The sequence below is a fragment of the Doryrhamphus excisus genome, linkage group LG5 (assembly GCF_037039965.1).
Source record: "Doryrhamphus excisus strain RoL-2023G ecotype Guam linkage group LG5, RoL_Dexc_Guam_v1.1, whole genome shotgun sequence".
Taxonomy (NCBI): Eukaryota; Metazoa; Chordata; class Actinopteri; order Syngnathiformes; family Syngnathidae; genus Doryrhamphus; species Doryrhamphus excisus.
This window is the reverse complement of record NC_136361.1, coordinates 15,690,376-15,702,739: the sequence shown is the minus strand read 5'-3', so window position 1 is coordinate 15,702,739 and position 12,364 is coordinate 15,690,376. Positions and strand designations below refer to the sequence as shown.

Genomic DNA, 12,364 nt, shown 5'->3' with positions numbered 1-12,364 from the left:
AATGGCAGTCGGACATGGCAGTGACGAAAATGATGATGATGATGATGATAATGACATGATGATGGAGAAAGACAAAAAGTTGATTGAAGCAGGAAATCAGAGGTCAACAAATGTCTTATTTGATGTTTTCTGATGATGTGCCTCCAAAGCTCTCTAAAAACCCAAGTCCCGCCTCATAAATATTTTACTTTTGGCTACCCTTGATGAGTATTACTAGTCAGGTCCGGTTTGAGACCAGCATTATGTTCTTACAACAGCCACAATGGATCACGTCGGGGTCACCAATGTGTCCTTTTATTTTTGGTCTTTTAAAGTACTCATGACACCTTATTGTTTTTGCTGTAAAAATGACATTTAAAGGCATATTTCATATGTTAGCCGTGTGCTACAATGTTGACTTTTGTTAAGGTTTCTCTCTTTCTGGAGTCTTGAACAGAATGCGGAAGTGACAACATACTCCATTGTTTACATTTTTTTTCGTGTTGTGATGGGATTTCTGTTGTTGTTATGGATCATGTAATAGATCAGGCAAGTGTAATTAATGGACACCGTCAGATACGTCAGTGCTGTGTTAGCGGACATTTTTGATATTATTCCTCATTGAGAAGAAAGTTGTCCAGTGTCAAAGTCAAAAACTCAAAAATTGTTACACTGTGGAAAAGTGTACCAACGTGACAGGAAGTAAATCCTCATTTTAGATATATTCGGTGGACGAGTGGTTAACGCACAGGCCTCACAGCTAGGAGCCCCGAGTTCAATTCCACCCTCGGCCATCTCTGTGTGGAGTTTGCATGTTCTCCCTGTGCATGCGTGAGTTTACTCCGGTTTCCTCCCACATTCCAAAAACATGCTAGGTTAATTGGCGACTCCAAATTGTCCATAGATATGAATGTGAGTGTGAATGGTTGTTTGTCTATATGTGCCCTGTGATTGGCCGGCTAACAGTCCAGGTTGTACCCCACCTCTTGCCTGAAGACAGCTGGGATAGGCTCCAGCACTGCCCGGCAACCCTTGTGAGGATAAGAGGTACAAAATGAATGAACGAATGAATATCGGTGCGGCAATTACTGCAAGCAAAACAACATTATTATTGATGCTAGTTTTTCTGTGTATATCAGGTGTTTTGTTAAGTGAGTATTTTCTTTATATTTGGTGTCATGAGTGCTTTAAAAATGGATTTTTGGACCACAAATTGTGCATGGGCGATAAACTCCCGTCATTTCTCCACTTATGTAGGTAGTATAAGAGCCGTAACAGAGGCGGGAAGACACCTGTGTGTAAGTGTGAAAGAAGTTTGCCGCAATATCCCAAAAGACAATTCAATCTTCTGTTACAGCTGGGAGTAGCACGGCCATCTTGTGGCATTTCGGCCTGAAAGAGGCTTGTGATTACGGGTACATTTGAAGATTGACCTCTAAATCCTGTGCAAAAAAAAATGGGGTGATACGATGAAGACGACGATGGCGATGAAGCAATGAGACTGCATGATAAATAGTGCTAGTATAAAGCGAGGCTATGTAAAGCATCCTGATGAGGCATGAGGGAGGTATGAGAGGACAACAAACAGGATGTGTATGTTTAGCTGTGGAGTCCTGGTCCTGGATAGCTTCAGTATTTATTTACATGTCCTTTTTGAATAAAGCTTTTCTCTCCGTATTTTTTGGTATTTGGGATTTTGGTATGGTTGTCTTTTTTTTTTTTTTTTGTCATTGTGTGTTCCACCGTAGCCGCCTTTCCTCCTCTTCTTCTTCTTCTTAGGTTATATTTTTGGTTTAAACTTCTCCTCCTCTTATGACAGACCCGCAGCTTTTTTTTTTTAAATAATAAAAAAAAGAAGTCCTCGTCCGTTGAATTCTTCTTGTCCTTTGCCATGTTTAGTCATTTTTGGTTTTAGGCTTCTCCGCTCGTCTTAAAGAGTCAGTTTTGTTGTAGAGATGGAGAGTGCCATGCTGACTGTTTGGCTAGATAAAGATTTTTGGTTTCAGTCTTCCCGTCATTTCCGCCCCCTTTCTCCGCTCTTCTATCGCTCCCTCCTTCCCTCCCTCTTTCATTCTGTGGATTTTTGGCATCGTAAGACGGCGAGGGAAGGATGGATGGCGTGAAGAGCTGCCGGAAGAAGAGCGCAAGAGAGACAGAGGGAAGAGCTAGCTTTGGTGTGAAAGGCGAGAGTCTTCCTTCCTTCTTTCCTTCCTCCCTTTCTCCTCCTCCTCTCTGATTGGCTGCTCACCGGCCACCGTCACTCCATCTTGGACCCGCCCAGGGAGGTGGGGCTGTGTGCCATTTCGATGGACGAGCAGGAGGAGGCGGGGCTGGAGCAAGGGGAAGGTGAGCAGAGGGAGGGGCTGATGCTGCTGGCTGAAGGGGCAAAGGGGGAGGGGAGGGAGGCTTTGGCTACGGCCGCGCTGACCAGTCCGGCGCCGGGATTCTGGCCCATGTGGAGGAGGGCGGGGTGGTTGAGGAAGAGGGAGGACGCCAGGTTCCCCGCCTGGCCACCCGACGCCCCCAGCATCATCTTACCGCCTCCCTCAAGACTGGAAAGAGGCAGCTGACCACCACTGGCTGCTAGGGCTGGGGGGGCACAAGGACAAGAAAGGCTCCAATCAGACAAATGTAAATAATAATAATAATAATAATAATAACAATACTTTTTATTTGTTATTTGTTTATTAAGACACTTCACAAATATAAAGACATCAGACTATTGAACCAGAATTACAAATAAGTATGGTTACTGTATTATGAATAATAATAATAATAATTAGGGCTGTCAAATGATTAATCCTGACTAATTAATCACCAGCAAATATGTCTCAAATATGCCAATTTGTACTGTTTTTAATGAGTGCGCTAAATGATGATATGTATTTAGATGTATTTACAGCTCCAAATGAAGTGAACACAACCGAATATGTCAATCAAAAATTTGTGTAACAATTGTCAAAGAATCGAATCACACTTTAAGCCGTGTTATTATGAGCAACTTGTGTTCACAGACAATTAATGTAATAATTAAATGCGAAACGATTTATTCAATTTTTTATGTATGATATATATTTATTCAATTCTTTATTTATGAATGTATTAAAGTCAATGAAGTAAACAAATCCAATGTGAATACAGCAGTCCATTATTTGTATAGTAATTATATCAAAGCTACTTATTGATGCATTTGATGACCAATTTATTTCATGGACTATTTATTTAGTCATTTAGTAATTCTAAATTTCATGACAGCTGCATCACACAACGTGAAAGTTAGTTAATTCTAATGAACTAATGGCCAATTTTATTTGGAATTTTCATGTATTTATTCGACTTCATATTTATTTCATATTACAAAAAAAACAACAACTCAGAATGGAATTGCATCTGGTCAAATCATTCACAATAGCCACAGGTGTGAATAGACAGTTGCCACAGTAACACCTCTCGTTTTATGATGCCCACCGCCATTTATTTACCTGCCGGCCTGCCGTCGTTTGAGATGCACTATTATCAGAGTACTGCATTATGGACCATTTAATGGAGACACTTTTTGTACCAGTTACGCTCCTTCAAGTCCCACGAGAGTGTGAAATGTGCTCGTTACTTCTAAAAATAGTTTTTCACCTTGCCTCTATTGCTGCTGCACATATAAAATGTTTTTACGGTGACATTTTGCTTTAACAACTCATGCAGGGATGAAAGGATGCAGATGAAGGAGGTGAACACACTCACAGGAACACATTCGCACACAAGCCACATCTTTCACACTCATGGATGGCAATGACGTAATCAGCCTTGAATTGTGGATTTGATGGGGTGTCACAAGATCTCGCGAGATTAAAAAACATGTCATGCAGGTGCGATAATACACAAATTAATCACACAAGTGAAAATTAACTCAATCTTAACTCAATTCTTTGACTCTCGCCTAAGATAAATGGCATGAACGGAGTGAGCCCTATTGTCAGTCATAGAGCATCTTTGTCTTGGTGGGTGGAGGCGAGGCCGGTAGCATACACACACAGTGTAGAAGAGTATTAGAAGAGTATAAGTAATGTTAAAATCTAATCTCCTGTATTATCTCATCTTGTGACACCCCTCGTATTTGAATTAATTTATCCAGAGTGAGACACTTCGTTTTTCTCCTATCTTTGCAGGATAAAACACTGGTCTTTACACACACACACACACCTTGAATAGTGGCCAGGGGATTGTTACCGAGGAGAGCTTGGTTCATCCCTGTGTTAACCCCCATCACAGTGTTCCTGTTATGTCACACACACACACACACACACGCACATGCACACACATGTAAGCATACATCCACAAACACACACAAGTAGAGGAGAAAAAGGGCAGGAAATAAGCAAGTTAAGCAGCAAGAATACGCAGAGGTTAAATCGAGTGTTGAAAAAAAAAGATGAGCAGGATGTTGAACACTTACAGCGTAACCGTTAAAGTCATATAATTCACATTTTAACCACATTTTCATGAAAAAAAATTGTCTCTAAAGTTACCGCCACAGAACGGCACCAGTGATTGCAAAAAGGAAAAGTGTGACGACAACGATAGAACTGGAAATGGAGCTTATTGCAACATACTTACCTGAATTGTGAAAAGGAAAAATGTATTCTAAATGTTACAAAATACACACAACCCCAAAGGGTCCGCTGTACATGTACTGTATATCCCCACACATAGTACTGCAAAAAGTTGCAGAGTTCTAACGACAATTTATAGAAATAGAAAATGGTACAAAATGGTAAGTACTGAAAAACTCCTGTAGCGACACGTCATTTTATACGGAACCAAAATAAAAGATGCCATGAATGTTATCATTAGGTAAGAGTTAGGGCACATTCGTTATACTTTGCATTATACTGTTCTATGAACAATCCTATGAAATTATCCCCACGACTTTGCCTTCCATATGTGTGTGTGCGTGTGGGAGAGACATGTCTTATTCACCTCAAGTTTGCAGCAAAATCGGTGATGTAGCTAGACACGTCACCGTTCTTTTTACCCATACGCCACAAGCTGTGAACACACACAAACACACACATAGTTAGCATGCACTGCTTAGACAAAGCAGCGACTTGTCCGCATGTGTGTGTGTGTGTGTGTGTGTGTGTGTGTAAATGAATTCCTGCAAGTGAGACACACTGATTTGTATTTATATGATTAGCAATCATCTTACCCAGTGTTCAGATTGAGTGTGCTGTGGCTGGAAGTGGCGGGGCTGGCCGTGCTGCGGGGAGGACCAACAGGAGCGGCGGGAGGAGCTGCAGTAGGAGGAGGTGGAGGAGGAGTCACCGGGGACGGCGCGGAGCTGTGAGAAGGGTGACTGGAGGTGAGGGACGTGAGGCTGGAGGTCAGAGGGCAAATGGGGGACATGGTGGTCGCCGCCGTTGTGCTACTCAAACTGGTCACCGCCTGTGAGAGCTGACTGGACATCTATGAAGGGAGTGCGGTGATGAAACAGGAAATTAAACATTTTTAAATTTTTTTTCCAAATATTGACTTGTCATCACCACGCACCATGTGAGGGCTGTAGCAGGGTGGCTTGTGTGGGGGCGGGGCCGTGGCGGGCTGGCTGGGCAGGGGCGGGGTGGCGCTGTTGGGATTGATGCGTTTCTCTTTCTGCCGGCGGTTGCAGAACCACACCCGGATCACCTCCTTCTCCATGTTGAGCTGCTCGGCGATCAGCAGAATCTCCTCTGAGGTAGGCTTCTGGTTCTGCAAGCGGAAGTTTGCAAATAATTGTTTTATTTTAATCAAATACACCACTTTTTTTTAGAAACTGTTTGGGAATCATTATTGCAGAGTATTTTACCGTCAGGAAAGCACGCTCCAGGGCAACGCGTACATTCGTCTCAATGCTGGTTCTCTTCTTCCTGCGGCGGCCGGGCACACCATCGAAGCCCAGCGAGGGGCTTGACAGCGAGCTGGGGCTGGGCAGGGTGCTGTCTATGGACATGGTCTCTGGAGGGGGGGGGGGGGGGGGGGGGCAGTCAGAAACACACACAGTCAGTCACAGACCTGAAAATTCTAAGAGATGCACACAAAGAAGAATAAAGCTTCACCTGCGTCGTTGAGCCACTTCTCCAGCAGCGGCTTCAGCTTGCACATGTTCTTAAAGCTTAGGTTGAGGGCCTCGAAGCGAGAGATGGTGGTCTGGCTGAAGTCGTTTCCGTACAGTTTCCCCATAGCCAGGCCCACGTCTCCCTTGATGGGTGAGGAAACGAGACTCAACCCCAAATAATGTATCTACACACACACACGCACCATAGAATGTTGTTACTGTACCTGCGTGAAGCCCAGTTTGATGCGTCTCTGTTTGAAAGTGCGGGCGAACTGCTCCAACTCCTCCAGGTCGCTCGGCTCCTCGGGGTGGGGGGTCACGGATGACACTGTCGTAATGCCTCCTCCTCCACCGCTCACCTCCATGCTCTTGTCTCGCTGAATAAACATATTATTATATATATATATATATATATATATATATATATATATATATATATATATAAAACATATTTCCTCACAGAAAGTAACCAAATATGATTCCACATCCAGCAACATGGAGTCTTCCTACCTGTGCTTGCAGTCCCATTCTAGTTGGAGCAGACAGCAGACTCCCTTGGTTTTGTTGAGGTAGCGGAATAAGATTTGGTGTCGACAGGAGTCCTGAAAAATGCACACATTTTATGAAAAAGTATGAAAATATTACAATATACAATATACAATATGGTGCTATAACAAAATGTTTTTCTTTGGTATATTGGTGATGCCGCCACACAAATAAAAGGGTCTGGCTGCTCAGTACAATTCATTTGGTATCAATTACACACACAAGTTAATTTCATCATGCAGATGCTGAAGTAAACACAGTCACTGTACACAAAACAATGCAACAGTACCTATAAAAGGACACTAGGTGACAGTATACACCTTTGTGTACCCTCTCCATTATGTGCCTTTAAGGTGACTTCAAAGGGTGAGCGGTTTAACAGTATTTTGTATATTATTGCAAAGTAGTTGACTTATTTTTATACTTTTACAACAAATATTGAGGTTAAAATTGCCTGTATAGTAAACAAAGGGTTTATGAAGGTGTCAGCCTGGAACAAATTCTTTCACTAATTCATACTCATATTATTTCCATTGTTTTGAAATAAATAGATAGCTGTGCTGTGTAAATATGACAAACCTATTTTTTCAACAAACACTGATGTTTTAGGTCATGCTTGTATGGTAATGGTAATGGTTTTATTTCATTTGAACATGCATCAGATGAAGGTTGACAAAGTAGGGGCAGACTCACCACTGGACAGCACAGGTGAGAGCATCTTACCCGCAATAATATCATTAACATAATAATAACCATTGTATAATATAGAACAATGCTAATAATGGTAATGGTAATGGTTTTATTTCATTTGAACATGCATCGGATTACAATTGAATGCATCACATAATCAGTTCACAGTTCCACATGTCCAAAAGGAGTAGGAAGAAGCAAAGCTTATTAAATCATACCCCTCCATCTGGTACTTTTAAAATCAGTAACTGTTACATTTGTTCACTTCCTGCTTTCCATAATACAGTTTGGGTTTTTTTGTTTGTTTGTTTTTTTTAATAATGTACCGAAGTACGAGGTGATATGACCATACAGTGACATACCATAGTAAGTGTCAATATAGTGATATGTATAGCACATCATGACTGGTTCATGAGGGTCGCGGGGGGTGCTGGAGCCTATCCCAGCTGTCTTCGGGCGAGAGGCCAATCACAGGGCACATATAGACAAACAACCATTCACACTCACATTCATACCTATGGACAATGTGGAGTGGCCAATTAACCTAGCATGTTTTTGGAATGTGGGAGGAAACCGGAGTACCCGGAGAAAACCCACGCGTGCACGGGGAGAACATGCAAACTCCACACAGAGATGCCCGAGGGTGGAATTGAACCCTGGTCTCCTAGCTGTGAGGTCTGCGCACTAACCACTAGACCACCGTGCCGCCCCATGGTTCAAGACTCTTCATCCTTGTATTTAGCAAACATCAACTGATTGTGATGTCATTCCAGAATATTTCGGTCACACTACCTTGCTGTCCCTGCTGCGCTTGCGGGAGGAGGAACTGGGCAGGAGACGGGAGTGGGTGGCCCGGCACCAAAACCAGCTGCTGGAGATGTAGCAACTGCTGGATGTCCTGAAGATGATAGAACATTTGAATGAATTCAAAATGAAGGCGCATGGATCCAAAAAGAGGAAAAGGGGAAATGCATGCAAGGTGAAACAAGGCTGTTAGGTTGAGCCACGACTGCTCCATCAATCGTGAGCAGTTCATGAGCAAGGTGCTTTGATTGGCTGCCAGTACCTGGGCGGTGAGCTGGATTGGCTGAGAGAGGGTAAGATGGGGCGGAGGAGGTGGGGCGGGGACGCTTTGGGCAGTGTGTTCCTGTGTGCTCTTTCCCTGACCCTGCGCCTGCTGCTGGCCTGTTTGTCCTGCTTGCTGCGTTTGCTGCTGCTGTTGCTGCTGCTGGGTTTGCTGATTGGCTGCGGCGGCGGCCGCCTGAGCTTGCTGATTGGCCTGGGCGGCGGCGTGGGCCGCGTGAGCGGCGTGCGCTGCGCTGGACTGCTGCACGGCGGCGGCCAGGAGCTGCGCTTGAGCCTGCTGCAACAAGAGCTGCTGCTGCGCCGGCAACAGAGCCGTGAGCTGCGAGGCAAAGACGCAGGAGAGGGTAGCATGCAGAAAAGTGTTAATGCAAAGTTTGCAGCAGGGAAGCAAAGCCAAGCAAAGCGCCATTTGAGACGTCTCTCTCACCCCTGCGAGCTGGGAGCTGGTCAGCATGAGTTGTGTGTGTTGCAGGGCCGTCTGGGAGGGGGTCGGGCCGTGAGAGGGAGTCAACGCCGGGGACATCTCGCCACACTCTTCCATCTTATTCTAAACAAGCAAAAACATGAAGTTACACCTCAAGAGCTGCATCATCTCTCCCCGAGGAGGAGGGGACATAGTTATTTGCATTCTCCCGCAGTGTATGCAAATTTGAACGAGTTGTGTAGTATTATGATTTATTTAGGCAATGCATGGGAGTTCTGGGAAAAAGGGGAATACCATCAGTCTGTTGGTTTATTTATATTGAAGGATGGGACAAAAGAGCAATTCAGAGCTCTCACGTTGCCGACATACAACTTAGCGTGTGACGTTAAAACACAAAAGATGGGTAAACATGAGGCCAGACGCGCATACATACACACACACACACACACATTGAGTCACAAAACACACTCACCTTGCTGCTGCTGAGGCTCGGCGACAGGGAGAATGGATTGACCTTCATTGACTGAGTCTTGAAGCGGAGAAAAAGACTGTTGTTAATAACACAAAGGGTATATAGAGCAAACACATATAATACAAGGGCTTTGCTATTTATGTACGTTTATTATGAGTTTTCAAATGTTTAGTGTTCGACATCATGTTTACTTCCACAATATGAATTCAATTCAATTTCAGCTGCACAATCAACTGAGACCCGACTAGCATTCAGTTACTAATACAATAGGGCAAAATATTACAAACATCTATCAGTGTGATGTACTTCTACAGCATACACTGCACACTACAACCACAATAATAAACACCTATTGTTAAATCACATTTCTATTTCTATTTTATTTACACAAAATATTTATGTTGGGTTGATTGACAGCTCTAAATTGTCCATAGGTATGAATGAAACTGAATGGTTGTTTGTCTACATATGCAATTGGCTGGCGACCAGTCTAGTGTGCACTGGTGTTAGCTGGGATAGGCTCCAGCATAACCCCCCAAAAAGAACAGTGGGATCTTGACAATTCAAACACCCTAAAGCTTGAATCATGTATACAGAGCAACATTTTGGAAAAAAACTGGGAATGTGTGATGATAACCATAGAACAGAATAATATTATAATAAATAATTCTACATTAATACAATATTAATTCATTCATTTTCCACCGCATATGCACACTAGGGTCACGGGGGTGCCTGAGCCTATCCCAGCTGTCTTCGGGTGAAATGCGGGGTACACCCTGGACTGGTGGCCAGCCAATCACAGGGCACATATAGTCAAACAACCATTCACACTCACATTCATACCTATGGACAATTTGGAGTCGCCAATTAACCTAGCATGTTTTTGGGATGTGGGAGGAAACCGGAGTACCCGGAGAAAAAAACTGGGTATCACTGAGAATGTGTGATGATAACCATAGAACAGAATCATAATTTAATAAATAATTCTACATTAATACAATATTCATTCATTCATTTTCTACCGCTTAACCTCACAAGGGTTGCAGGGGTGCTGGAGCCTATCCCAACTGTCTTCAGGCGAGTACACCCTGGACTGGTCGCCAGCCAATCACAGGGCACATATAGACAAACAACCATTCACACTCACATTCATACCTATGGACAATTTGGAGTCGCCAATTAACCTAGCATGTTTTTGGAATGTGGGAGGAAACCGGAGTACCCGGAGAAAACCCACGCATGCACGGGAAGAACATGCAAACTCCACACAGAGACGGCTAAGGGTGGAATTGAACTCGGGTCTCCTAGCTGTGTGGCCCATTACTACAATAATGTATCACAATAAGCACCGACAATGTGTCACCGCAGTTTTTGCAACACAACACATTGGCTTGGTCATTTATGCAAATGAGACCCATGGTGGATTGTTTTAACATGCACTTCCGTCCGGGCTGCTCAGCACAACATGGCTAAGTTGACAATAGTAACAGAATAATGGAATGAGTACACATTTTTTGATTTTGCACTTCATTTTCCATTTAGTAGTTAACTCCAGGAAAAATATTTTTAAATATGAACAAACAGGAAGCAATGATTATTTGAACGTACCTGGTGATTGGATTCAGATCCATTGGGTTCTGATTCTACATGGAAAAACGAAAGAAAAGATCTGAGTGTAGAACCCCAATGTCTAACTTCAATACTATCGATGCAGCATACGGACAATTAATACGGACAACGATGAGCCAATTAAAGAAACAATACAAACTGTATTATGGAAAGCAGGAAGTGAACAAATGTAACAGTTACTAATTGTAAAAGTACCAGATGGAGGGGTAGGATTTAATAAGCTTTGCTTCTTCCTACTCCTTTTGGACATGTGGAACTGTGAACTGATTATGTGATGCATTCAATTGTAATCCGATGCATGTTCAAATGAAATAAAACCATTACCATTACCATTATTAGCATTGTTCTATATTATACAATGGTTATTATTATGTTAATGATATTATTGCGGGTAAGATGCTCTCACCTGTGCTGTCCAGTGGTGAGTCTGCCCCTACTTTGTCAACCTCAGCTGGCCTTGACATCCTGATATCTGCACACACAAACACATGGCAAGGAGTCAGTCAAGATAAGAATACCGAGTCAGGTAGCAACTGGTGACAAAATGTTGCAGTGGGAGAATAGAGAAGGCTTCAGGTGCAGCGTGGGAGGGTTCGCACTGTACGCACAATCAGTCACGAGCCCGATCCAGCCCACTTTCATTCATTCATTCTTTCCAATTAGTGGTCGAAGACAGAGTAGGCTGACTGTCAGAGGTGTCGGCTGCTTCTAAATTTAGCTTGAGGTGTTTACGTGGGAGTTGTTTTGGCGCTAAAAATGTCTCACAATGTGTGTCGTGTCATTCAGTACGAATCCTGGTGGCTTGTTGGTTCATACTCGCCAACCACGACGACTGAGTGTGAGATATTATTTCCTTTACTATGGGCTGCAGTACTTTTATTTAGTCAAACAAACTGTGGGACAAGTTTATGTTGCAGATAACCTTCAATGCACACACACACACACACACACACACACAGCTACTTCCCTTTTGTGAAAACATGCAAATCTGCCCAACGACCAACTAATTATATCTGCCACCTGCATAATAACCCCCCCCCCCACTCTTTCCATTATACAGTTTTAGTACCAAGAGAAGCCGCAGCATTGCAGATGGTGATTTAGCTGTAAGGTTTCTAGAGCAAAGCTGAACCAAGCTTGGGTCCAAACGTGTTCTCTCTCCACTGGGGGGCAGCGGAAAGCCACGGTCATACAGTAAGAATGCTGACCCACTGATGAATAGTAAATGGTCAATGTAATAAATAATGTTCAAGAGTAGCAGAAAGAGAAGTGGACGTGTAATAAAGTGTACAAACACTGCAGCCCCTTTCACACTGCTTAAAAGACGGCCCGGTTACCTTTTTACAAAAGAGTGACCACCTTTGGAGGTCATATCAGCGGGACAGAGTCTATGCAATTGTCACTATCTGAGTATTTAAAAAGAAATTTTGTACTTCACACCAGACAC

The 12,364-nt window shown here is 43.3% G+C and overlaps 1 protein-coding gene across 3 annotated transcripts in view; it reads right to left on the bottom strand.

The window, feature by feature from the left end:
• Positions 1 to 1,577: 1,577 nt before the first annotated feature.
• The window catches only part of pou2f2b (POU class 2 homeobox 2b), a 50,565-nt gene continuing 39,778 nt past the window's right edge, over positions 1,578 to 12,364 (bottom strand). For 2 of the 3 annotated variants that reach the window (XM_058054149.2, XM_058054150.2), the window contains exons 2-16: positions 11,324 to 11,389; positions 10,897 to 10,931; positions 9,286 to 9,342; positions 8,817 to 8,936; positions 8,370 to 8,708; positions 8,096 to 8,201; positions 6,578 to 6,669; positions 6,292 to 6,444; positions 6,069 to 6,210; positions 5,819 to 5,967; positions 5,524 to 5,721; positions 5,183 to 5,439; positions 4,954 to 5,022; positions 4,177 to 4,250; positions 1,578 to 2,568 (exon numbers count right to left, since the gene is read on the bottom strand). In XM_058054149.2, the coding sequence (XP_057910132.2) occupies positions 2,237 to 2,568; positions 4,177 to 4,250; positions 4,954 to 5,022; positions 5,183 to 5,439; positions 5,524 to 5,721; positions 5,819 to 5,967; positions 6,069 to 6,210; positions 6,292 to 6,444; positions 6,578 to 6,669; positions 8,096 to 8,201; positions 8,370 to 8,708; positions 8,817 to 8,936; positions 9,286 to 9,342; positions 10,897 to 10,931; positions 11,324 to 11,389 (2,189 nt within the window). In that variant the 3' untranslated portion in view covers positions 1,578 to 2,236. The remainder of the gene's footprint in view (positions 2,569 to 4,176; positions 4,251 to 4,953; positions 5,023 to 5,182; positions 5,440 to 5,523; positions 5,722 to 5,818; positions 5,968 to 6,068; positions 6,211 to 6,291; positions 6,445 to 6,577; positions 6,670 to 8,095; positions 8,202 to 8,369; positions 8,709 to 8,816; positions 8,937 to 9,285; positions 9,343 to 10,896; positions 10,932 to 11,323; positions 11,390 to 12,364) is intronic. The other variant, XM_058054151.2, reaches the window with a different exon arrangement.